The sequence below is a fragment of the Sorex araneus genome, chromosome 8, assembly GCF_027595985.1.
Source record: "Sorex araneus isolate mSorAra2 chromosome 8, mSorAra2.pri, whole genome shotgun sequence".
NCBI classification, from domain to species: domain Eukaryota; kingdom Metazoa; phylum Chordata; class Mammalia; order Eulipotyphla; family Soricidae; genus Sorex; species Sorex araneus.
Window position 1 is genome coordinate 32,985,504 of NC_073309.1, and position 27,063 is coordinate 33,012,566.

The window sequence follows — 27,063 nt, forward strand, 5'->3', positions numbered from 1 at the left end:
CGCTCACCACAGGATATACTCAGTTTTGGTGCTCACAGGCTTCCCGGTTGTAGCACTTGCCAGTGGTGACTGTGGAGTTCACATTATGTGTGCTTTGGAGTTCCATAGCTGAGTCCTTGACTCCACATCCTTACCTGTGGCGCTCTGAAGGAGTTCCACACTTCAGCAGCCTCATTGGCCCTGCTGTCCAGAAACCAGGGCCAACGAGGCTGCTCAGTGCACAGTTTCATGCCTCTACAGTAGATGCTTCAAGGTAATAAATTGCTTTCAATCCATAGAATTCCCAGGATTATGTTTTTATTTTGTTTTTTTAAGTGGATAAAAAGTAAATTTTGAAAAGAAGAATAATAAGTAATTTATTTCTACAATTTGGTAGATTTAAATTTTTTAAAACTTTGTTTCAACACTGTGGACTGGAGCGATAGCACAGCGGGTAGAGCGTTTGCCTTGCACATGGCCAACTCGGGTTTGATTCCTCCGTCCCTCTTGGAGAGCCTGGGAAGCTACCGAGAGTGTCCCACCTGCATGGCAGAGCCTGGCAAGCTACCCATGGCATATTTGATATGCCAGGAACAGTAACAACAAGACTCACAATGGAGACATTACTGGTACCCACTCGAGCAAATGATGAACAACAGAACAACTGTGCTACAGTGCTATTTAAACACAGTAGTTTATAAAGTTGTTTGTAATACATTATTACAGACAGTCAATAGTGAACGACAATCCTACCACCAATGTGACCTTCCCTCCACCATTTTTCCAGCCACCCCACAAATCTGCCCTTTTGGCAGGCACAAAATTATTTATACTGCTTGTTACAACAAAACGATAAGTGAATTATTTAAAAAAAAATAGTTGAGCAAAAGAAAGTTTATGGAAATTGTTATATATTACAGTGGAGTTTAAAAAGTCATTGTCTGTTGACTGAGGTGTTTGTTGTTAATTGAGCTTTTGTGTTGCTATTTTCACTTACTGAGCTTAGTGGGATTCCATGCTACTTTCCGGTCTAATTGGCTATGCTGCTACTGGGCTGCCAGTGTTGTGGAATTTGGATGTAGCCTTGTACTGCAGCAGCTTCAGCATCTGGGGAACTGCCGTGGTCCTCAATCCATTCCACTCCCAGAGTTTTCAGTGTGAATATTGCTGTACCTGTGTGTTTCTAAAGCTTGGTTTGGCATCTTTCCCAAGATGAGTTGTGAAAATGTGAAGCTGGGCTGTTTACATGGCACTGGCTGTGGGATATGGTGTGTCTACGGGACTTCTAGCAGTATCAGGTGGGGGCTGAGGAATCAGGCAGGAAGACTATGCCTGCTCGTCCTCTAAGAGAACCCCAGAGTTTCAGCCCCCAAAGACTTGTGGTCTTGGGAATTCATCAGAAGTTTCATCGGCTTGGCTTCTCTTCAGAGATTAGTTGTGAAGCAGCGAAGTTGAGCCGTTTGTGTGGTGATGACTGTGGGGTATCAGTGCAGCTTCTGGAACTTCAGCAGAAACAGGCCCGCCCCCTCTCTGTAAAACTCCCTCCAGAGTTCTCAGTCAAAAATTGATGCACCCGTGAGCTTCGTCACCCTGGTTTGGCATCTCTTCTGAGATCAGTTCTGAAGCTGGACTGTTTAACATGGCGGTGGCTATGGAATGTGATTTAAACTTTTATACATATATAAACATGAATTTTTTTTGGGGGGGGACACATCTACAAGTGCTTAGGGCTTACTCCTGGCTCTGTGCTCAGGAGTCTCTCCTGGTAGGCTTTGACAAGGTTGGTGCCACGGTTTGAACCCGGGTGGGTTGCATGCAAGACAAGCACCCTACACATTTTACTATTGTTTCAGCCCATATATAAAAACATCCTTTTTAAATTAATTTTTCTATTTTTTTGGTTTGCAGTACTATTAGTAATGGTTTCTCATGGACATAATTCTAATACCACATCTATCACCAGTGTATCTGTCTTTCTTCCTCAAGGAACCATCAACATGGATGGAACTAGAGGATACCTGACTGAATAAAATCAGAGTGAAAGGGACAGATAAAGAATTATTTGTCTTGGGGCTGGAGCAATAGCACAGAGGGTAGGGTGTTTGCCTTGAACATGGCCGACCTGGGTTCGATTTCCAAATTCCCATATCGTCCCCTGAGCACCGCTGGGAGTAATTCCTGAGTGAAAAGCCAGGAGTCACCCCTGTGCATCGCCATGTGTGACCCAAAAAGCAAAAAAAAAAAAAATAAAAGAATTATTTGTCTCATATGTGGAACTTAAAGATACAGTGAAATGGCAAAAATGATAGATCATTTTCTAGAAAAATAAGCAGTATTGGAACCAGAGAGATCACCCTGAGCATTGAGTAATGTGACACCCAAACAAACAAACAAAAATTAGCAATATTATCTTGAATGTTGAATGTCAGGTGATGTTACTTTTAATAACAGTAAATCAGTTTTCATCAGTTAAACCAATTGACGTGAGAATTGAATCAGGGGCCTAAGAGATAGTAGAGTAAGTAAGGCTAGTAAAAGTGGTCAACCCAGAGTCAGTCCACAGCTCTACATATGATTCCCTGAGCACCAGTGTGTGTGTGGCCCAAAAACCCAGAGGGAAAAATGGGAAGAGACAAGAGGAGAACGTTGGATCAGATATTTTTCTTATACTAAACAAACAAAAAAGATAGTTTTATTTATGAAATCTAAAGGTAAAACTATTAAAGGCCACTTCAACTCTTGAAATCTCAAAACAGGGTAACCTAGTAGATACTGTTCAAAAAAAATCTACTTGTAATTTTTCTATATTATATATACATATGTGCACAAAATAAGGATATGAAAGTAGTGTTTCGAGCTATTTTTATTAGTGGGTCTTCTGTCTTAATAGTTGTTTTCTGGAAATGTTATTTTCTTTTGAGGTCTTTAAAATGCATCTCTTTATTTATTTTTAATTATTAAATCACGGTGAAGTATGCAGTTATAAAGTTCATGATTAGGTTTTTTCATAGGATGTTTCAACACCCTTTCCTTCACCAATGTACATTTTCCACCACCAGTGTCCTCAGTTACCTTCCTTCCACCCCCTACCCTCCATCTGCCTCTATGCAGACACTTCTCTCTCACTCTTTCCTCTCTCTCTCTCTCTCCCTCCCTCTCTCTCTCTCTCTCTCTCTCTCTCTCTCTCTTTTCTTATGGGCATTATGGTTATAATACAGGTACTACTAAAAGGTAAGATCCCTTTTTACCTACTTTCAGCACTCAATTCTTGTCCAGAGTAATTATTTCCAGCTACCAATGTTGTATTCTCTTTTCTATCCTAACTGCCCTCCCCCTCACACACACGTGTGTCAAGCTTCAAACCATGGGCTGTCCTCCGGGTCCTCATTACTCCTGTCCTTGGGTAATAGTCTTTTGAGGTCTTTTGTTTCTTTACTAATACCATCCCTGAGTGACGTAGGTGAGATGAAGAAAGACAAACATATAATTTGTATGACTATATAGAGAAAACAGTAAAACTAAATAAAACAAAAGTAAACTTTTAGATTATAAGTCAAAGTGGTTTACCAGAAGGGAAGGAGGAGAGGATACACTTCATGATAGACAGAATTTTTGGTGGTCAATTTAATATAGCATAGATATGTTGATTTTCAGTGATGTACTTCTAAAACTTAACTTATACTATAATTGTCAATTAAAAGGGAATTAATAGCATTTCTTTTTTTTTCCATTGAAATTATATACGACATGAGAATGTGAGAGTTAGAATAGTCCCTTTATTACAATGCTGGGTAGGAAAGTAATTCAGCAAGAGTCAAATTAGACTTCCTAATGCTCTCCCTACCAGTACCATTGGAGTCTGAAGTGGACCAGCCTACTCCAGGGCAAGTTTGCATCTATGAGGAGACCTACTTCTCCAGGTCATTTTTTACTCATTGTTCCAGGGAAAGAGGGTAGGAAAAAAAGACCAAATTTCCTCACCTTCAAGGTGAAATCACCCCATCTTGCTGATGTAGAAGAAAAGAGAGCAAGAGATGTTTTTTTTTTTGTAAGCAATTTTTCTCAGGCAATCTGAAGTAAAAGAAATCTTCATTCCTTCTCATTTCAGTGTTTTAGATTCTTATTTTTAGAAAAATACTTTGTGAAAATTGGTTGGAATAAGCCATTACAACTTCAGTCTATAGCTGTGTTTACCATAGAATACCCTTTTTGTATATGACTAGTCTTTTTAAACTTTTGATCTAATCTTTAAAAAGCATTCTTTGTTGCCTGGGAACAGCAATAATATATTCCTTTGGATTAAAAAGCTGGCATAATAGAAATACAAATAGAACATTAAAGCAGTGTTTTTCTTTTGTTTTTTCTTAATGTTACAGATTTATCTGAGGTTCCTAGATTACCAAATGGAGCACTCAAATGAATGCAAGAGAAACTTTGTTGCAGTGTATGATGGAAGCAGTTCTATTGAAAATTTGAAAGCCAAGTTTTGCAGCACTGTAGCCAATGATGTAATGCTTACAACAGGAGTTGGAGTGATCAGAATGTGGGCAGATGAAGGCAGTCGGCTTAGCAGGTTTAGAATGCTCTTTACTTCCTTTGTGGAGCGTAAGTAAATCTTATAGTATTACTATCTCTTAATGGTTTTCATTTGTTCAGAATCCGTTGTTGGTCTTACATTTCTGACAAAGACTGCGATTTACAGAGAATGTAGTAGAGTCCCTTTCCATCAAGGACTTACTGGCAGTGGGTGAAAGAAAACCAAACGATGTTTGTGCATAAGTTACAGCACGGAGTCTTAATACAGATATAAGTAGATGGAAAAGAGAACATAAAGAGGGTTTGCAAGATTTTTAAAATTAAAAATGCCATTGGTATCATCTTTGTGAATAACCATTAATTAATCAAATAAGCTGTTTGTGTGCTTCTTTTTTAAAATTTTGTTTTAAGCTTGAATTTTTCTGATATTTTCTTATGGATTTGGTTAAAGTATGCATTTTAGTCAGCAATTCCACAGAAACTTACATTGCATGATTTTTAGTGCATTACATCTGAAAGGGACTGGAGTGATAGCACAGCGGGTAGGGTGTTCGCCTTGCACGTGGCCGACCCAAGTTCGATTCTTCCGTCCCTCTCAGAGAGCCCAGCAAGCTGCCAAGAGTATCTCGCCTGCACAGCAGAGCCTGGCAAGCTCCCCTGCCCTATCCGATATGCCAAAAACAGTAACAACAAGTCTCACAAGTTACTGGTGCCCGCTTGAGCGAATAGATGAACAAGGGAATGACAGTGCTACAGTGCTACCTCTGAAAGAGAGGAGGACTTAGAATATAAATTTGTTTTCTGTCAACTTCAGATACTTTTTTAAAGTGCTGACAACTTTTTCCACTATGAAGTTATTATCACTTTTTTCCTGTTTTCCTTCTTTTGGTTGTTTTTGTTGTGCTGTTTTGGGACCACAGCCAGCAATGCTGAGGGCTATCTCCTGGCTCTGTGCTCAGGAATCGTGCCTAGCGGGTCTCAGGGCTGTATGAGGTGCTGTGGGGATCCAACCTGGGTGAGGTATGTGTAAGGCAAGCACACTAATCACTGTACTATCTCTCTAGCCCCAGAGTTTTTCTTTCTGATTAATAAATCTCTTTGAGACTATGCAGGTATACTTTCTGTTACCAGAGTTTTTGTTCCCATTCTCTACTAGTTTCTGCTTTTGGTAATTATTATTGTGGCATTTACCTCATGATGGTTTTCCATTTCTTTTCTTGTGCATTTAATTATGAACCCACTGTGAATAAGAGCTGTTCTTTTTCTCTCATTGATTTGTTCAGTTATTTAGTATTTAGGGGTGTGTGTGTGTGTGTGTGTGTGTGTGTGTGTGTGTGTGTGTGTGTGTGTGTGTATTATATTACTGAAGAGTCCCAGCTTTGGGATTTCTTTCAAAGTGTCTCCTTTATGTTTTTGTTTCCCCTTTTGTTTATTTTCTATCACTTCCTTTCTGTCACCACAGTATGAACCAGCTCAACTTGTTTTCCATATTCGAGCCCTAAATATGGAGCCCATAATTCCAAGAAATCTTTTTTTCACCATTCTGTTTAAAATCCTGCCCAAATTATCCACAATTTATTTATTTGCTCACTCTTAGGAAACACATATTTTCAAAATTGCTTATTCCATATCTCTGCTAGAAATTTCTTTCATCATTAGCCTTACTGTTAAAATCATTTTCCAGTTCCTTGGGTTAGTTGTTTCTCTACCGCCATTTTTTTAAAGTTATGCAATTCAGTTGTACTTCACTTGTAATTGTTTTGTTTTGTGTGTGTGTTCACAATCACCAGAAAAAAGAAAAGGTTTTATTTTCTAGATGCTAAAACATTGCTTTTATTCTCAGAGAGCTATACAAAAAGATAAACTCAAATTATCATTTCCCACTTAGTTTTTTTTTGCATTCTTTTTCTACCTATAATTATTCATTCATATTTATTCCTGGCATGTCCATTTTATATTTCTTTCACATAGATGAACTGATAAATGTATTCTTTTATATCATCTTTTTCTTACATGAAGAGCAGCATATTACACTGTTTGTTCTTGGCTTCTTTCATTTACCTATATCCTAGAAATCGCTGCATTTCAGTTTATAGATACCAGATACCATCCTTAGTTTTTGTAACTGCATAGCAGTACATTGTCTGTACATATTTTTTTTTTTTGCTTTTTGGGTCACACCTGGCGATGCACAGGGGTTACTCCTGGCTCTGCACTCAGGAATTACCCCTGGCCGTGCTCAGGGGACTATATGGGATGCTGGGATTTGAACCCGGGTCGGCCACGTGCAAGGCAAACGCCCTACCCGCTGTGCTATCTCTCCAGCCCTGTCTGTACATATTTTATTCAGTCCATTTATTGACATCTGGTTGTTTTCCAGTTTTTTTAGTTACACTTAAAGTTATAATTAATAATTTATGCATATGTTTTTGTGTTCTTGGAGGTATATCTCAGGAGAGATTCTGAAAGTGGGATTAGTGATTTCAGAGATAAACCCTATGTAGTTCTGATAAGTATTGCCATATTCTTCCAGTGGTATGATCACAAACTGAAACTAGTCCCTAGTAAAAAATAACTCCCCTGGCCAGAAAGGTAGTCCAGAAGGTAAGGTGCTTGCCTTGCACACTGCTGACCTGGGCTCAATCTCTGGCATCCCATATAGTCCCCTGAGCACTGCCAGGAGTGATCCCTGAGCTTAGAGTCAGGAATAAGCCCTAAGGATAGCTAGGTGTGGTCCCCCCCAAAATTACTCCATATTTCCTCTTCTGCAATCCCAGGTTTCCTCTATGGATTTCCTATTCTAGGTAGGAATAAGAAATCCACCTCATAAGTAGGATCATGTAATAATTGTTCTTTTGTGTCAGGCTGTTTTATTAAACATAATAAAACAAAATTGGTGGGAGGTGGGCAGGCAGGAGAGAGCTCGGGCCACACCTAGTTGTGCGCAGGGCTTACTCCTGGCTCTGTGCTCAGGAATTACACCTGGTAATACTCAGGGAATTATATATAGTGCCAGGGCAAGACATGTGCCTTAATTCTTGTACTCTCTCTACAGCTCTAGCAGAAAAATGTTAAGGCTGGGGCAGGAGCAATAGTACATAGTATGTTGGGCACTTGCTGTACACACAGCTGACTCCAGTTCCATCCTCAGCACCTTATATGGTTCCCTGAGCACTGCTAAGTGTCCCCCGAGCACTGAGCCAGGAAGAAGCCCTGAACACTGCCAGGATGACCTAAAAATAAACAAAGAATAATGGGCTTTTTTTACGTTTTTGTCACTGCTGGGGGCTGGAGCGATAGCACAGCGGTAGGGTGTTTGCCTTGCACGCGGCCAATCTGGGTTTGATTCCTCCACCCCTCTCGGAGAGCCCGTCAAACTACCGAGAGTATCTCGCCTGCACAGCAGAGCGTGGCAAGCTACCCATGGCGTATTTGATATGCCAAAAACAGTAACTAGTCTCAAGATGGAGATGTTACTGGTGCCCGCTTGAGCAAATCAATGAGCAACAGAATGACAATGACAGTGACAGTGACAGTCATTGATAGATTTTTTTTTTTTTGCTTTCTGGGTCACATCTGGCGATGCACAGGGGTTCCTCCTGGTTCATGCACTCAAGAATTACTCCTAGGGGCCGGAGCGATAGCACAGCGGGTAGGGCATTTGCCTTGCACGCGGCCGACCCGGGTTTGATCCCCGGCATCCCATATGGTCCCCCAAGCACCGCCAGGAGTAATTCCTGAGTGCAAAGCCAGGAGTAACCCCTGAGCATAGCTGGGTGTGACCCAAAAAGAAAAAAAAAAAGAATTACTCCTAGAAGTGCTTGGGGGACCATATGGGATGCTGGGAATTGAACCCAGGTCAGCCACGTGCAAGGCAAACGCCCTACCTGCTGTGCTATCACTCCAGCCCCAGTTGGATTTTTTTAAATTTTATTTTATTTTTATAAAGTTGTTCATGATCATTTATTATGTTAATATTCCAACACCAGTCCCACCACTATTAGACCTCCCCATCACCATTATTTCCAATTTTCCCAACCACAACCCAAACCTGCCCCATAGCAGGCCCTAAATGATTTATTTTTTATCCCTTGTTATGATTAATTCACTAAAAATGATCAAAAAAGATTTCCTTAGAAGTGTATGAAGATTGTTGTATCTCATCCTGGAGCCATCAAGCCCTTGTATAGGATATTACTAACTTGTTATAGGTTAAGCCTTGTGTGTTGATGTTTTTAAAATCCAGATTGGTTGTTTTCTACTTTATATCCCATCCAATGTGGTATGCCACTCCTGATATATCAGTGGTGTAGCGTATGAAATGTCACTCCAGTAATTCTAAATATTTGTGTGGGGTGATACAGCTGGAATTAAAATTTTAACAATTTAACTGGCATTGATGGTGGGGAAAGTATACTGATGAAGGGATGGGCAGTGGAACGTTGTATGACTGAAATCTAATCATGAACAACTTTGTAAATGTGTATATTACTGAGATTAAATTTAAAAATAAATAAATAAGTGGGGGAGAAAGAAGAAAGAAAAAAATTAACTGGATGGTGGCTTTGGGGTACGGAAGCATCTCTGCTGCTTGTTGCTCTCATTCCAGATTTCTTGATGAGTTTCTGGGTCATGGCCAGTTAATGAGCTTATACGGTGCTAGAGGCAGTTCATGGGCGTGACTGCCAGGCTCCTGGAAGAACAAGGGAATGTGGGGAAGTGGCCCATCCCTGACTCCATGAGAGCCTGGAGATTTCTGTCACAAAACCTGCATGCCTGAGTTTTTCAACAGGTTCATTCCTGGATGAGGCTCATCGGAGCCTGTTGAGTTCGGCCATGATTGAGTTCTGGAGGTTTTTGGCTGCCAGAGCTCAGTTTGGTGGGTAGAGGGCTCATCCATCCCACTATGAGGTTCCCCAGCTATGAGACTCAGCCTGAGACAGGATTTGGAGGCATCTCTGCAAAACAAAAATAAATTTAAATAATTTAAACAAAAATAAATAAGAACAAATTTAGAAATTAATTAAGGTTTGTCTATGTTGTAGTATGTATTTGAGTTTCAATCATTTTTCTTTTTTTTTCAGTCCTTCTTCTTTTTGATTTGTTGATTTGTTTCTGAGCCAAACCTGGTGATGCTCAGAACTTATTCTTGCTCTGTACTCAGTGATCTCTCCTGGCAGTTCCTGAGAAACCTTATGCAGTAACCCGGAATCAAATCAGAGCCAGCCATGCAAGCACCTTAACCGCTGTACTGTCTCACTGCTCCCCTCTTTAAGGCTAAATACTGAATCCCATCATGTATAACACCACATTTTAAAAATCCATTCATCTATTGAGGGACATTGATTTTTTTTCACTCTTAAACTCTTGTGCATAATGCTATGAATATTGCACACATTTGAGTTTCTACTTTAAGTTCTTTGGAGTGTAAACTTAGAAGTGAAATTGCTGAATCCTAAAACAGTTCTGTATTTAGATTTCTTTAGGAACCACCAACTTTTTTCTCAGCAGCTGAGTCACTTTATCAAAAATGCTACAGATTCTCTACATCTTCTCCAACACTTGTTATTTTTCATGTTTTTATAATAACCATCATCTGTCACTGTCACTGTCATCCCATTGCTCATCGAGTTGTTTGAGCGGGCTCCAGTAATGTCTCTCATTGTTAGACTTATTGTTACTGTTTTTGGCATATCGAATACGCCACGGGTAGCTTGCCAGGCTCTGCCGTGCGGGCTCGATACTCTCGGTAGCTTGCGGGGCTCTCCGAGAGGGGCAGAGGAATCAGACATGGGTCGGACACATGAAAGGTGAACGCCCTACTGCTGTGCTATTGCTCCAGCCCAACCATCATCTAATGGTTGCAAAGTATTTTTTAAACTGAGCTTTTAGTTTTTAGTCCTGAATGGTTAATGATGTTGAAAACCTCTTATACCCATTTAAATTTTTCAGACTTGTAATTTACAATGCTGTTCATGATAGAATTTCATGCATACAGTGTTTCAACATCACACCCTCCACGAGTGTCCATTTCCCTTCACTCTCAGTGTCTCCCAACCTCCATCCCTTGTCAGTGGTAAGTTCAGTTGTGTAGACAAGTTCTCACATTCTTTAGATACCACATAAGACATCATTCTATACCCGTCTGTGTGCCTCTCCTATTAGCTAATTTTCCACAGCATAATAACTCCAAATCTATCCATGTACCAACAATGATTTTGTCTTTTCTTATAGCCAAATAGTAATCCATTGTATGGAATTGGATGTATGTATGGAATGAATGGTATATATATATGTGTGTGTGTGTGTGTGTGTGTGTGTATACACACACATATACAAATATGTATATATAGCATCCATTTTATATATACCATCTAATATGTATGTATACACATACATATACATGCATATCACGATCACGATAACGAAATCCCATTAATCGTCGATTTCTCGAGTGGGCTCAGTAACCTCTCCATTCGTCCTTTCCCTGAGATCTTAGAAGTCTCTCTGGACTCGGCCCTCCCAACGATGTCGCACTGGAGGCTCTTTCAGGGTCAGGGGAATGCGATCCAGCTTGTTACTGGCTTTAGCTTATGAATACACCATGGGAAGCTTGCAAGGCTGTCCCATGTGGACAGGAAACTCTCAGAAGCTTGCCAGTTTCTTCCAGAGGGAGAAGTAGGCTACAAGATATCATGCAGCATATATATACATATATATGCATATATACATATATTTATGTATACACATATTATTGTTTTTTAATTCACTCATCTTTCTTTTTTTTTTTTTTTTTTTTTTTTTTTTTTTTTTTTTTTTGCTTTTTGGGTCACACCTGGCGATGCACAGGGGTTACTCCTGGCTATGCACTCAGGAATCACCCCTGGCCGTGCTCAGGGGACCATATGGGATGCTGGGATTTGAACCCGGGTCGGCCGCGTGCAAGGCAAACGCCCTACCCGCTGTGCTATCTCTCCAGCCCCTCACTCATCTTTCTTGAACACTTGGGTTATTTCCAGGTTTTGTCTAATTGTAGCTGACTCATGACTATGGAGACCCCTGGAAGCGACAGTCCGTTGGTCTAGGGAAACAGGTACTTAGAGACTTAAGTGCACAGCGTGACTGAGACAAAGTCACCCATATAAGGCCATAGACTCGTATTTATATAACAGCATTTATTAGGAAAGACAATGGTTCAATAAAGGTGGAGGGAGAACGCCTAGATGTGCTAACGAGCAGGTGGCAGAAGGAGGCAGGGTATTGTTACGACTAGGAAGAAGCTGCTGGAGCACTGTCCTTGATGCTCTAAAGCAGAGGCAAGGTTGAACTATTGCCGACACCAAAAGATGTCCATTCCCCACGTCTCAAGCCATCAGCCACTGGCAAATCAAGGCCAATTAATCTATGTTATTCTTGAAATGTCAGGTTCCCCTGGCAATAGACTGGTTCCCAGAGAAGTCGGGACTGGGCACCTCCTATAGGCCCCAGAGCCTCTAGTGGTCAAGGATCATGCCAGGGAGAACTCCAGCATCTAATGAGTAATGCTACAGCATCATAGCATATAGAAAATTCAAATGTCTTTTAGAATAGAGTTTTTTGGCCTTTGGGGTATATGCCAAAAAGTGAATTGCTGGGTCATATGGAATTTTGATTCTTAGTTTTTTAAAAAAATGTCCATGTGGATTTCAAAAAAAAAGTTGAGCCAGTTTGACATTCCCACCAGCAGTGGATGAACCATTTGTATAGCTTCATTAAAGAAATGTCTATTCAAGTCCTTCGTTCGTTTTTTAATTTTATTTGTTAGATTTTTTAGTTAAGTCATAGGAGTTGTTTATTTATTCTGGATTTTCATCTCTTATCAGATATGAGATCAGCATACACTTTTTCTCATTCTGTGGATTCTTTTTTCTCTAATTGTGTTCTTTGAAGTACAAAATGTTTTTATTTTAGTATAGTCCAATTTCTTTCATCCCTTTGTTTCTTGCTTTTTTTTTTTTTTTTTTTTTTTTTTTGCTTTTTGGGTCACACCTGGCAATGCACAGGGGTTACTCCTGGCTCTGCACTCAGGAATCACCCCTGGCGGTGCTCAGAGGACCATATGGGATGCTGGGAATCGAACCCGGGTCGGCCGCGTGCAAGGCAAACGCCTTACCCGCTGTGCTATCACTCCAGCCCCTGTTTCTTGCTTTAAGTGTCATATGGTAAGATTATTGCCAAAGATAATATCATGAAGCTTTTCTTATGTATAATCTTTGATCTATTTGGTTTCATTCTGCAGTTGTTTGTTTTTAAATCGCATTCAGCAATGTTCAGGACTTACTCCTTGGCTCTGTGCTCAGGAATCATCCACTGCAGAGCTAGGGGACCATATGACGTAGTGCCAGAGATGCATGCAAGGCAAGCACCCTACCTGTTGTACTATCACGCTAGCTCCTTGAGTTAATTTTAAATATTGTGTGAGGTGAAGGCCCAATTTCATACTTTCCACATAGAAATTCAGTTTTACCATTATGATTGGTTGAAAAGACTGTTCTTTCCCTCATTTGTGCTGACACCATTAAAAAAATAGAAAATAAATTGATTTGAGTGTTTATTTTTGAACTATTCATTGGTCTGTGTCTATTCATATTCAAGTAGCAACTGTTTTTTATTATTATTACTGCTTTATAACAAAATTTGAAATCAAGAAGATTGAATCCTCCAACTTTGCTCTTTTTCAAGATTTTACTTATTTGGAGTCTCATGAGTGTTTTTGAATTTTATGATGAATTTTTCTATTTTTGAAAAATTAAGTAAATTTTTAAAAAATCACAGTTGGACTTTGTTAGGGATTTGTTCTAGTCTGGAGTCTGAAGGGTTAAATCCTAGTTTCATAACTTTTCACAAGGACATTGTGAATAAAGCACCTTGTGAAACTCCCTTTATAAATAACATGTTGCTCAGCACAAGGGAGCTAATAGGTCTAAGTGCCATTGCAAATTCAGTAGACCTGGGGCTGGAGCAATAGCACAGCGGGTAGGGCATTTGCCTTGCATGCAGCCGACCCAGGTTTGATTCTCAGCATCTCATATGGTCCCCCAAGCACTGCCAGAAGTAATTCCTGAGTGCAGAGTCAAGAGTAACCCTATGCATTGCCAGATGTGACCCAAAAATAAAATAAAAAATAATTTAAAAAAAAAAAATTCAGCAGAACTTACTTCTGCCCCAAAAATCAGCCAGGCCACTGGGAGAAAACCCTAACCAGAGGAAACTGAGGTTGTTTTCCAATATTTCTTAGCTTTCTCTTTTTTTTTTTTTTTTTTTTACATTAGCTAATCTTTAAAGCCACCTGCATATGTAATCCCACTTCCCTCTTTCCCGGGATCAAGAAATGCTCTTTGCTCTTAAGCCTTTCATGTCTATGTAAACCTTTTTTCTTAATAATTTACCGTCTTCATGATATTCTTTACTACTTACCCTTTCCATTTCATATCTGATCTGTTATTGATTGTGATATCTGTTCCATGAGGAATTTGATAGAAATACTCATGAATCTGCAGATCACTTTGACTTGTATAGTTTTTAAGTCATCTTACCAATATTAAGTCTTCTGTTCCACGATTCAAGATATTTCTTCATGTGTTTATCTTTTTTTATCAGTGTTTTGTACTTTTCAGTGTACAAATCTTTGATCTGGATTAAATTTGTTCTTAATTGAGGCTAGAGTAATAGTACAACAGGTAAAGTGTTTGCCTTGCATGCAACCAGGCTCAATCCTCAGCCCCTCATATAGTCCTCCAATCCCTCCAGAAGTGATCCCTGAACACAGTCACGAGTAAGCCATGAGCATTGCTGGATGTGCCCCCCCCCTATTTTTTTAATTGTTCTTAATAATTGTATTATCTTTTAATTTTTTATGAACTGGAGCTATAGCACAGCAGATAGGGTGTTTGCCTTGCATGCGGCCAACCAGGTTCAATTCCTCCGTCCCTCTCAGAGGGCCCAGCAAGCTACCGAGAGTATCCCGCCGGCACGGCAGAGCCTTGCAAGCTACCTGTGGCATATTTGATATGCCAAAAACAGTAACAAGCCTCACAGTGGATACGTTACTGATACCCGCTCAAGCACATTGATGAACAACAGGATGACAGTGCTATAGCGAGAGTGCTACAGTGCTTGATGTTTTTGTAAAGTGAATTCTTAATTTTCTCTGACAACTTTTTTTCATTCTTTCTGTGTAGAAATACAGTTTTTATTTTGGGAGAACACTAATGATTTCTTTTTCTCATTGTTTCTTTGAAGATTTGCTGACCCACAATGTCAAATTCAAGTATCACCTTCTTCTCCCCACCCCTGCTCACTTTTTTTTCCTTCCCTCTATTAAGTACCTTAGGAATGACCATTAATTTGCCTTGGTCAAATCAGACTACTATTTGTCTGTTTCTTAATTTTATATATTTATATTGCAAAAAATAGTTGAGAACACCTAGCACATATAAACTCCTTCAATTTTATTGCAAATGACAAATGTTTACCTCTGTAATTGTGGTAGTATTACACTATATAAATGGACCACATCATTTTTATACATTCATCTAACAGCAGACACTTAGATTGCTTCTGTATTTTAGCTATTACAAACATTGCATTAACCATTGAGTGTCTATAACTTTTTGTATTAGTGTTTGTTTTCATAGGGCTGGAGCAATAGCACAGCGGGTAAGGCGTTTGCCTTGCACGCAGCTGACCCAGGTTCAATTCCTCTGCCCCTCTCGGAGAGCCTGGCAAGCTACCAAGAGTATGGAGCCCACACAGCAGAGCCTGGCAAGCTCCCCGTGGCATATTCGATATGCCAAAAACAGTAACAATAAGTCTCACGATGGAGATCTTACTGGTGCCTGCTCGAGCAAATCTATGAGCAATGGGATGACAGTGATACAGTCTGTCTTCATGTTCCTTAAATAGATCCCCAGCGTGAGACTGTTGGATCATATTGTAGCTCTACTGTTAGCTTCTTAGGGAAGCTCCATCATTCCAACCATTAACAATGTACATTCAGCAGAATACTCTTCATGTTCATTCATTTATAGGCAAGTTTCATAACGTCATTTTCCCTAACAGCTGTGTAGTATTTTGTTGTGTAGAAGTACAATAGTTTCGTTTTCCAGTCTGCTGTTCTAGGGCACTCAGGTTATTTCCAGATTGTAGCTGTTGTGAATAGTGCTGAAATGAACATAGAAGTGCAGGTGGTGTTTCTGATGTGTGTTTTTGGACCCCCCCCCCCCAGGATATAGTCCCAGAGTGGTATCGCTGGGTCAAATGGGAACTCAATTTCTAATTTTTTGAGGAATGTCCACATTGTGGACATTAGAAATTTTCCAAAAAGGCTGCATCATGCTGAGTGAAATGAATCAGAAGGAGAAGGACAGATATAGAATGACTACATTCATTTGTGAGATATAAAAAGTCGTATGAGACTAATATCCAAGGCCAGGGAAAAGAGAAGCCAGGACGACTGGTCAGTTGTTGAAAATTACCATTTGGGGTGGGAGGGTGAAGTGGATGGAGGGTAGCTAAAGTAGAGAAGGGTCCAGTATGACAATAGTTAAAAATGATCACTCTGAACAAGAACTGAATGTTGAAAGTAGGTAAAGGAATATATATATGATAATCGTTCAGTCTTTCTATTGCAAACCATAATGCCCCGAATGAGAGAGAAAGAGAAAGAGAAAGAGAAAGGGGTGGAGGGAGGGAGAGAGGTGCCTGCCATAGAGGCAGGCAGAGTGGGAGGGAGAAGGGATTAGGGAGTGGTGGGAGGGAAACTGGGGACATTGGTACTGGTAAATGTACACAGTGGAGGGATGAGTGTTGAACATTGTGTGACTGAAAATCATGAACAAACAGCTTTGTAATGCTCTATCTCATGGTGATTCAATAAAAAAAAATAATAACAAATTAAACGACTGGAGCGATAGCACAGTGGGTAGCGTGTTTGCCTTGCATGTGGTTGACCTGGGTTCGATTCCTCCGTCCCTCTCGGAGAGCCCGGCAAGCTACCGAGAGTATCCTGCCCGCACAGCAGAGCCTGGCTAGCTCCCTGTGACGCATTCGATATGCCAAAAACAGTAACAAGAAGTCTCACAATGGAGACATTACTGGTGCCTGCTCGAGTAAATCAATGAACAATGGGACGACAGTGCTACAATAAATTAAAAGACTGTACATCCCCACCAACATTATACAAGAGTTCCTTTTTTTTCTCCAACACTGTGAGACGGTATTTCATTGTCTTAGTGTAGTTTGCATTTCACTAGTGATCATAATAATGTATATCGCGTATTTTAATATGCCTTTGGCCATATTCTTTTATTTTTTGTTTTGGGGGCTAGAGAGGTATTACAGCAGGTGGGGCACCTGGCTGACATGGTTTTGATCCCCAGCTCTGCATATAGTCCACAAGCCCCACTGGAAGTGTTCTAGTTTCTTTCTTTTTTTTTTTTTTTGTTTTTGCTTTTTTTTTGGGGGGGGTCACACCCAGCGGTGCTCAGGGGTTACTCCTGGCTCTGCACTCAGGAATTGCTCCTGGCAGTGCTTGGGGGACCGTATGGGATGCTGGGGATCGAACCCGGGTCGGCCGCGTGCAAGGCAAACGCCCTACCCGCTGTGCTATCGCTCCGGCCCCGGAAGCACCACCAAGTATGGCAGTCTTCCCTCCCCGCCAAAAATGTGTGTTTTGGGGCAATACCTGGGCAGTGTTCAGGGCTTATTCTAGCTGTTCAGAGATTACTCCTGGAGATGCTCAGATTTCAAGCATAAATCTTTTGCATGAAGGCAAGCCCCTTATTTGCTCTACTTGCTGTACTAGCTCTCTGTCCATGACCATCTGCTTATCCTCTCTTGAGAATTATGAATTCAGATCATCTATTTATTTTTTCATTATGTTGTTTACTTTCAAGTTTAATTATTTCCCTTTGTTTAGAGTTAAGTTCCACAAAACACCTCTAATTTTATTGTCACAGAATGTTTCACCTATGTTATCTTTAATTTGTGGCTTTGAGTCAAATATTTTAGGTTTATTTTTGTATATTGGATTAGAGAGTGGTCCAGCTTTATTCTTTTGCATGTGGCTGTCCAGTTTTTCTAACAATATTTGCTGAAGAGATTTTCTTTTTTACACTCCATTGTATAATTTTAAATTCTTTAATAGTAAACATTTAGGCTTGTTTCTGGGCCCTAAATGCTATTTTGATGATATTTAAGTCTGTTTCTATTCTAATATCAAAAAGTTTTTAATTACTGTTACTTTTTTTAGTAAATTTGAAGTCAGATAATATGAGTCTTCATTTTGCTTATTTTTTCTTGTGTTGCCAGAGCTTTTCAAGGTCTTTTATGCTTCCATATAAGCCTTAATAGTTTTTGTTCCATTTCATTCTTGAAAACATCAGAATTTTTAATTGGGTTTATATTAAATCAGTTTATTGCTTTTGGCAGAATAGACATTTGAACTATATTAACTCTTCCCTTTATGTCCATGGGATCTTTTTCTATCTGTTAATGTCTGATTCTCTGTTTTTTGATAATGTCTTACAGATTTCATTATATAGGTCTTTTACCTCTTGTAACATGTATTCCAGGGTATTTGTTTAGCTACAGTCATTAGCTGTATTGCTTTCTTATCATTTATTATTGGCACTTGGAATGCAGTAGATTTTTGGATATTGATTTTGTAACCAGCCACTTTACTGTATTCATTCTTTCTGACAGCTTTTTAATGGAATCTTGAGTGTTTTCTATAGATACTATATTACCTGCAAATAATGAAAAGATCCTTCTTTCTATTTTCTCACCATTTAGTATGATATTGCTATTGCTTCCGTTGTGCTGAGACAGGTCCTTATGAAGAATTTAGATCATAAATGGGACATGGATCTTCTAAAATTTTTTCTCCATGTCTATTGATCTTACTATAATTTTTGTCTTTTTACTGATATAATATATTACATATATTTGTATATGTTGAATCATTCTTTCTTGCCTGCAATAAACCCCATTGTAAATTGTGAGAGTTTGACTGCTTCTGTTCCAAACTGAACTCCTTTGGGTCAGAGTGATAGTACAGCATGTCGGGCATTTGCCTAGAATGTAGCTGACCCAAATTCAATCCCCATATATATGGTTTTTGCAACTAGAAACTTGCATTTTATAGGTGACCTTTTTCAGTAATTCTTGCAGGTTGGTTTAAATAGCAAATATCCGGATACTCCATAGCCATACCACCAGACCCCACACCAGGCTGTTTCATCCGAGGTAACCAGAGAGGGGCGGGTGAGTTCCCCTCCCCACCCCAATGGAGTCAGCTTCGTCAACCAAAAACCCTCAGAACTCAGCCGTCACCAGGCTCACGGCTGCTTTTCACATGCTTGGACAAGCCTCACCCATGAGTGAATCTATTCCTGGACATCTCATACTTTACACCATTAATATACCAAGAGTAGCAGACACATTTGATTTGGTTTAAAGTAGAAGGCAACCGATTTTAGAGGGAAGTATATTTATACAGATAAATGTATAAGCACACAAGACTCAACCTTTAACAACATGTTACTAATCTCTTATAGAAGCTTAATGTCTCCTAGGTGAAATACAACAATCTTCACACACTTTCCTCTAAGAAACATTTTTTGGATCATTTTTAGCGATTGTTTATAATAAGCAATACAAAATAAATTATTTCTCTTCTGCTTTGGGGGCAGGGTTTGGAGTTTGGGATGGAAATATGATGGTGGGAAGGTGTAATGGTGGTGGGATTGGTGTTGGAATATTGAATGTAATCTAATATTGTGAAAAACTCTATAAAAATAAAATAACTTTTAAAAATATAGCAAATATTCCCAGCTCCTGTTTGTCTCAGAATATTTTTATCCCTTTGTCAAATCAAAATGGCAAATTTGCAAGGTAGAGGACTTTAAGTTGAAGTTTCGTTCGGTACTTGAAATATGTCATTATATTATCTTTGTGTAACATTTTTTATGAAATGTTATGGGTTTCTTTGTTTTTAATCATTTCCCTTGTATTTGAGATTTAGTCTCTCTGGTTCTTGCCATTTTGATTACAGTGTGTCATGGTGTTCGGTGGAATCTGTTTGTTACTCTTTGGGACTTTTGAATCTGTCCACAATCTTTTCAGAGACTAGGCAAATTCTGAGCTATTTTCTCTTCCAATACTCTTTTTTTCCCATCTTTTTCCTTTTCCTCTACATCAAACATTCCTATAATTCAGGGATTATTTCTTCAACTGTTGTCCATTAAGTGTGTTATATTTTTTCCCTTTTTTTTAACATCTCTTTTCTTTTGCCTTTTCATTTTTTTTCATGAGTATGATTTTGTCCTCAAGGTCACTTGATACAGTTTTCCACATTCAAAATTCTGTTGCTGTGACTTACTGTTTTATTCTTCAGCTCCTTCAGTTCCATTTGAATGAATTCGTTAATATTCTGCATTAGTACTTTGAGTTGCTTGAATTTCTGGAAGAGAAATTCTTCCTTCATTCCCATTACCCTTGTATGGAATGTTGTTTTAAATTCCTCCTTGACCAGGGTCAAGGATTTTGATTAACTTGACCTCCATAGACTTTTCTCCCTGGCCTGGAGCAGCTGAATTCCTTTGTTTTCTCATTGTTCTTAAAGTTTTGTGAGTAGGGTACTGACAATGAAGCAGAGTGTTGACCTGGTCTGTTGTTTGGCTTATCAGGCTGTTATTTTTGTCTCTGTTGCTCTTTGACTGCCTCCTGCTTTGTGAGGATATTTCAGAAGGACAAGCAGGGGTGGAGCAAAATCCTCTGTACTAGCAGAGGCAGACAGGCACTAAAGACCTTGTGGGTTCCCAGCATCCCTTACAATGTGTGAGAGGGGTTGTAGCACAGTTGCACAATGTTCTGGTAGCTTCGGTGGGTGAAAGCAGGAAGCTCCTCTAGAACCATACTGTGGTAGATGTGCCCCTGGAGGCTTGGGGGAGCGGGTGGGGCAGGGAAGCCATACCATCCGACAGCTTACACCCAGACATGTTAAGTGAAAAAACGCGGTATCCCAAAAGGACAGGGACTCCAAGATGGTGTGGGTGATAGAGTCACCCAGCCAGGAGCCCTGGGGAGTCCTGCTGTGGAATTTGGCAGTTTAAATGCAAACAATGTATTGAGAGTGGTCCCCAGGTTTTTAATCTTTCTTGTTTTAGTTTTGGTGAGCATTATTTATTTAAGATGATTCATTTCTTTCTTTTTTTTTGCTTTTTGGGTCACACCCAGCGATGCACAGGGGTTACTCCTGGCTCATGCACTCAGGAATTACTCCTGGTGGTGCTCAGGGGACCATATGGGATGCTGAGAATCGAACCTGGGTCAGCCAAGTGCAAGGCAAACACCCTACCCGCTGTGCTATCGCTCCAGCCCCAAGATGATTCATTTCTTATGGGTTATTGAATTCATTTGTAATATAGTTTTTCATTTGCTTCTTATAATATTTATAATTTCTCCCTTTTTTCTTTCTAAATTTATTTATTGGAATTTTCTCTCTTCTTTATAGTTTAACTAAGGGTTTGCCAATGCTGTATATCTTTTTGGAAAAACAACTTACTTTTGCATATCTTTCATGTATTTATTTTATTCGTTTTTGATCTGATATTATTTCCTAATAAAGAGACTTAAAAGCAAGCTCCCAGAAGCGATATCTTAGAACCTACTTCTCCCTCTGGAAGAAAGTAGCAAGCTACTGAGAGGTTCCTGCCCACGTGGGACAGCCTAGCAAGCTTCCCATGGTGTATTCATATGCTAAAGCTAGTAACAAGCTGGATCTCATTCCCTTGACCCTGAAAGAGCCTCCAATAAGGCACCTTTAGGAAGGCCGAATGGAGAGAGCTTCTAAAATCTCAGGGATAGGATGAATAGAGAATTTACTGAGCCCGCTCGAGAAATCGATGAACAACGGGATTTCGTGATCGTGATCGTGATTATTTCCTACGTATCAGATTTATTCTTTTTCTAACTCTTTTAACTGTAAGTTTAAAATGTTTATTTGGGATCTTTCTCAAATAAAGGTATACATTGCTATTAACTTTCCTCTCAGTACCTTTCATATGTTCTTTTTAAAAACTGTTATTAATGTACCATGATTTACAGTATATTATACATTTCATGCATACATCATTCCAGTATCACATGCATCACCAGGGTGCATACCTTCCTCCACCAGTGTCCCAAGGTCCCCTCCCAGTCACCCCTTCCTCCAAAGTAAGCTCAATTTTGTAAACAAAATCTCCAGTTCCAATAGGACAGGGAAGAGGACACTACAACAGTGGTGGAGGGAAGTGTTCAAGCAGGAGTAGGAGGGGATGCTGAAAGGTGGTAAATGTTATGCATGAAACCCTATTGGTAACAGTGTACTGTAAACCACAGTGCCAAAAATTTATTTTAAAAGTGTCTTTCTTAGAGGCTGGTAGGTAAGAGGGAAACTGGAGAGTTTGGATACTGGTGAAGAGATTGGTATTTGGACATTATATGCCTGAAACTCAATCATGAATGACTCTATAATTCACAGTCAATAACATGTTTAAAAGTATCTCCAGTTCCAATGCTTTTGTCCATTTTTTTGGTGCCTTACTAGTTTTTCTCATATCCCACATGAGAGAAATTTTTCTTTCATTGTGGAAGTAATCATACCTACTCATATATAGATGAGTGAAGTTAAACTCTTAAAATTACACAGTGTAAATCATTGATAAGTGGATAAAAGATTTGTTCTTCAAAAACTGAGTATCGGGGCTGGAGTGATAGCACCAGCGGGTAGGGCGTTTGCCTTGCACGTGGCCGACCCAGGTTCGATTCCCAGCATCCCATATGGTCCCCCGAGCACCACCAGGAATGATTCCTGAGTGCATGAGCCAGAAGTAACCCATGTGCATCGCCGGGTGTGATCCAAAAAGCAAAGAATAAAAAAAATAAAAAATAACTGAGTATCTTTTTTATAGATACATAAATTATAAACATTTTTTGTATTATTCTATCCCAGTAGTAGCATACCAGATTTGATAGGATGTACCATAGAGGCCAACCAATCTCAACTAAAAAGAACATATACATAGAAGGCTTAACTTACAACAACAGCTTAGTAAACCCACAAGCAAGGACCTAATGTCCCGAGGGTGAGATACAACAATTTTCACAAATTTTCTTCTACCGGAATATTTTTGATCATTTCATTAGTCATTAAATGGTAACAAGCGATATAAAATAAATTATTGTGGGCCTGCTACAAGGGCAATCTTGAAGGGTGGTTGAGGAAATGGAGACAGGGGTGGAGAGAAGGGGTGACAGTGGTGGTGGGATTGGTGCTGGAATATTGAAGGGCTGTAACAAAACATCATGAACAACTTAGTAAACCACAGTGTTTAAAGAGTGTGGGGGGGTGGGGCGGGGGAGGGAATTGTTAGTATAATCCTCTGCTAATATATTAGACCATTTACATGAAACAGATAAAACCTATTATACATAAAATAAATAAAACTATTACTAAGTTCTATAAAAGTATGCAATAGTGAGAAGAAACTTTTTTTAAATATAAAGGAAAATATAACTAGGACTAAAATGAATAAAAGTGTATTTTATTCTAAAAGGATAATGTTGGCTTTTAGTTAGAAAATATTACAATATAGATAATGCTTATTGTAGCTCCATTAATAAGTAGCTGCATTGGGGCCGGAGCGATAGCACAGTGGGTAGGGCGTTTGCCTTGCACGCGGCCGACCCGGGTTTGATCCCCGGCATCCCGCACCGCCAGGAGTAATTCTTGAGTGCAACACCAGGAGTAACTCCTGAGCATTGCTGGGTGTGACCCAAAAAGCAAAAAAAAAAAAAAAAAAAAGTAGCTGCATTAATAAGAAAAGTATTATAATGTAGATGTAAGTTAAAAAATGTCTGAATTGATATGCAATATATATTATAAATGAGACAGCAATGTATTATTGAAAACATATAAAAACTGTAGCAAGCTAGGAATAAACATACCATTATTTTTTAATCTAGTAGCAGGTAACCATAAGATCTATGAGTGTATGCCATACTCATTGGCAAGGTGCTGAGAAATTTATTCTTTCCTTTAAGGAAGCTCTTTCAACACTTTTTACAGAACTGATTCAAGGCTATGAAAGTCCTAAGTTGTTGCTTATCCATGAGTTTGTATTAATCCTTCAAATCTAAATGATAATCTAGCTGGATAGAGTATTCTTGATGAGGTGTTCATTTGGTTGAGTTTTTGTGCTATATCCCACCATTTTGTACTATATCCCACTCACAGAGTCTCATTTGATATATCTGCTGTGAATTTTAAGTGCTTCCCTTTGTATGTAAGTTCCCTTTGCTCCCCTTTTTTAAATCTTGCTGCTTTCAGTATTCTGTCTCTAGCTTTTCTCATTCTGATTACAGTGTTCCTTGGAGTTTTTCTATTTGGGTCTATTTTTACTGGAACCCTTTGGTCCTCTTGAATCGGGATACTTGCAGTCCTCATTCTGGGAAATCCTTATGTGTGATTTCTTCATCAAATTTGTCTTCTGTTTCTTAAGTGACTCCAGTGATTCACATATTGTTCCTCTTGAACTCATCCCATAGCTCTCTGGTGTGTTGACTCTTTTCTACCTTCTCGTGTTTTAGAGGTGTCCTTCCTCTCATCTTTGAGCACACCAATCTTTACCTCAACTGCTATTACTCTGCTGCTCAGACCTTTGATTGAATTTTTTTTTCATATCTCCTACCATGTTCATTTCTATTACTTCTGATTGTAGTTCTTCTCATTTCTGTTCTCATAAATGACTGTACATCGTTTCTTTGACCTCATGAAACGTCCTCAACATGGTATCACTAAAGTCATTCTCTGAGAGTCTGCAGAGCTTGTTCGTACTGGTAGAGCCTTATGTGCTATAATTTTCACTCGCTGAATTTGATAGCCTTCTGTGCAGCTTTCCCATTGTGTTTGCAATGTTAGCAGTGAATCTTTATAGTTAATATCAACACCCCCACCGCACCACCCACCCTCCTAACCCCCCACTCTCCACCCCACCCCCCTGCCCTTTCCTAGTCCCTGAGGGATTAAGCTGGGTATTGCTTTTTTCCTTACTTACTGGTCTTCACCAGAGACAAGAAGTGAAGACACGTTGTGTAGTATGAGATGTGATGAGTATTTTGGAGAAGCAAGTAGTGGGTCTAAGATGTGGAGGTGGGCTAGCTGAGATGGCAGAAGTTGGATGTAGAGGCTTTCTATATGTGCTGATAACTTTTGTTTTCATTCCCATTTTTCTCCAGACATTTAAAAATTTTTTTCTTTGTTTCCTGAGCCCAGCCCAGCTAGGACTGGAGTGATAGCACAGCAGGTAGGGTGTTTGCCTTGCACGTGGACGACCCGGGTTTGATTCGAAGAGCCCAGCAAGCTACCGAGAGTATCTCGCCCACACAGCAGAGCCTGGCAAGCTACCCACGGCGTATTCAAAATGCCCAAAACAGTAACAAGCCTCACAGTGGAGACGTTATTGGTGAACGCTTGAGCAAATCAATGAGAACAGGATGACAGTGATACAGTGATATTTCCTGAGAAGTAAAGCATTTAGTCTCCAGGGTTTTTTTTTTCTTTTTGGGTCATACCCGGCGATGCACAGGGGTTACTCCTGGCTCTGCACTCAGGAATTACCCCTGGTGGTGCTTAGGGAACCATATGGGATGCTGAGAATCGAACTCGGGTCGGCTGCGTGCAAGGCAAATGCCCTACCCGCTGTGCTATCACTCCAGCTCCCAGTCTCCAGATTTTTTTATATTATTATTATTATTATTATTATTATTATTATTGTTATTATTGCTTTTTGGGTCACACCCAGAAATGTACAGGGGTTACTCTAGGCTCTGCGCTCAGGAATTACTCCTGGCGGTGCTCAGGGACCATATTGGATGCTGGGAATCGAACCTGGGTCGACTGCGTGCAAGGCAAATGCCCTACACACTGTGCTATTGCTCCAGCCCCTTGTCTCCAAATTTTTAAGGTTTTTACAATTTTCTTTTTACATTTGCATTCTAGTTTTATAGCATTATAATTAGGAAAAAATACTTGATATCATTTCATTCTTCATAAATGTATTGATGCTAATTTTTGTGTTCAAGCAAATGATTTATTTTTTGAACGGTTTTATATACACTTGAAAAATGTAAATTCCACTTCTTTGATGTGAAATATTCTAGAAATATCTATTAACTCATATTCTGGTTCATCATTTAAAGTTGTAATTTCCTTAGTCTAATTGATCTGTCTATAATTAAATCTATTATTATATTACTATTGATATCACTTTATTACTGGTTGCTTAATTTATGCTGGTGCTCTCATGTTAAACATAAAATCTTATTATTATACCTTTGATAGTTATATAAGACTCATCTCTATTTTTAAATTGAAAATCTATGTTGTCTGATACAAGTAGAGTTGGTCAAATATACCTGCCCTATTGGTTTGGTTTTTTTTGGCCAGACGAAGGGGTGCTCAGGGCTTACCCCTAACTTTACATTCAGAGATCACTCCTGGCAGTGTTCAGGGGACCATTTGTGGTACCAATGTTGAAACAGGGTCTGCTGCTTGAAAGACAAACACTTAATCCCTGTACTACCACTCTGGCCCCTATTACTGCCTTTTTTAATTGACCATTTGGTGAACCTGTGAGATGGCTCAAAGGTCTAACCCTGTACTTTGCATGTAGCTCTGTAGCACTGTAGTCCCATTGTTCATTGATTTGCTCCAGTGGGCACCAGTAATGTCTCCATTGTGAGACTTGCTGTTACTGTTTTTAGCATATCAAATACGCCACAGTAGCTTGCCAGGCTCTGCCATGTGGGCAGGATACTCTAGGTAGCTTGCTGGGCTCTCTGAGAGAGATGGAGGAATCAAATTAGCAATTTCTTATATAGCTTGTTGTTGTTATTGTTATTATTGTAATTGTTATTGTCCAGGAAGCAGATATTTTTGGTGAGCCTGATTCAGGAGAGGCAATTCTGAGACCTCTCAGGAATACAGGGTCCGCCATTTATCAAGAGGGCTACTGATAAAAATTTATTTGACCCCCACAGCCATCTAGGATGAGATGCTTGTAAGCCACTGTGTCTTCTACTGATCTATATTAAAGTTAGTCCAACCTCACTTCTTAAAGATATAGGTATCTTGGCAGACAAGAAACTTGAGTTTGACCCTACAACCTCACTAACATGTTCCTTGTTCTGCAGCTGGTGTGGGTGGACATGATAACTTGGCCAATATGGGCTCTGTCCATTCTGTCTTGGAGGTTTTCCAAAGGTACTTATGCATACTTTGACCCTAAGATTGGCGACAGTTTTTTTTTTTTTTTGAGTCACACCCGGCGATGCACAGGGGTTACTCCTGGCTCTGCACTCAGAAATTACTCCTGGCGGTGCTCAGGGGACCATATGGGACGCTGGGATCTGAACCCGGGTCAGCCGCGTGCAAGGCAAACGCCCTACCCACTATGCCATCAT

At 39.7% G+C, this 27,063-nt stretch overlaps 1 protein-coding gene across 3 annotated transcripts in view; it reads left to right on the forward strand.

The window, feature by feature from the left end:
- NETO2 (neuropilin and tolloid like 2) overlaps nucleotides 1–27,063 on the forward strand; it is an 89,271-nt gene that overhangs the window by 46,424 nt on the left and 15,784 nt on the right. For all 3 annotated transcript variants that reach the window (XM_004600689.2, XM_004600690.2, XM_055145231.1), the window contains exon 7: nucleotides 4,356–4,584. In XM_004600689.2, coding sequence (XP_004600746.2) covers nucleotides 4,356–4,584 — 229 coding nt within the window. The remainder of the gene's footprint in view (nucleotides 1–4,355; nucleotides 4,585–27,063) is intronic.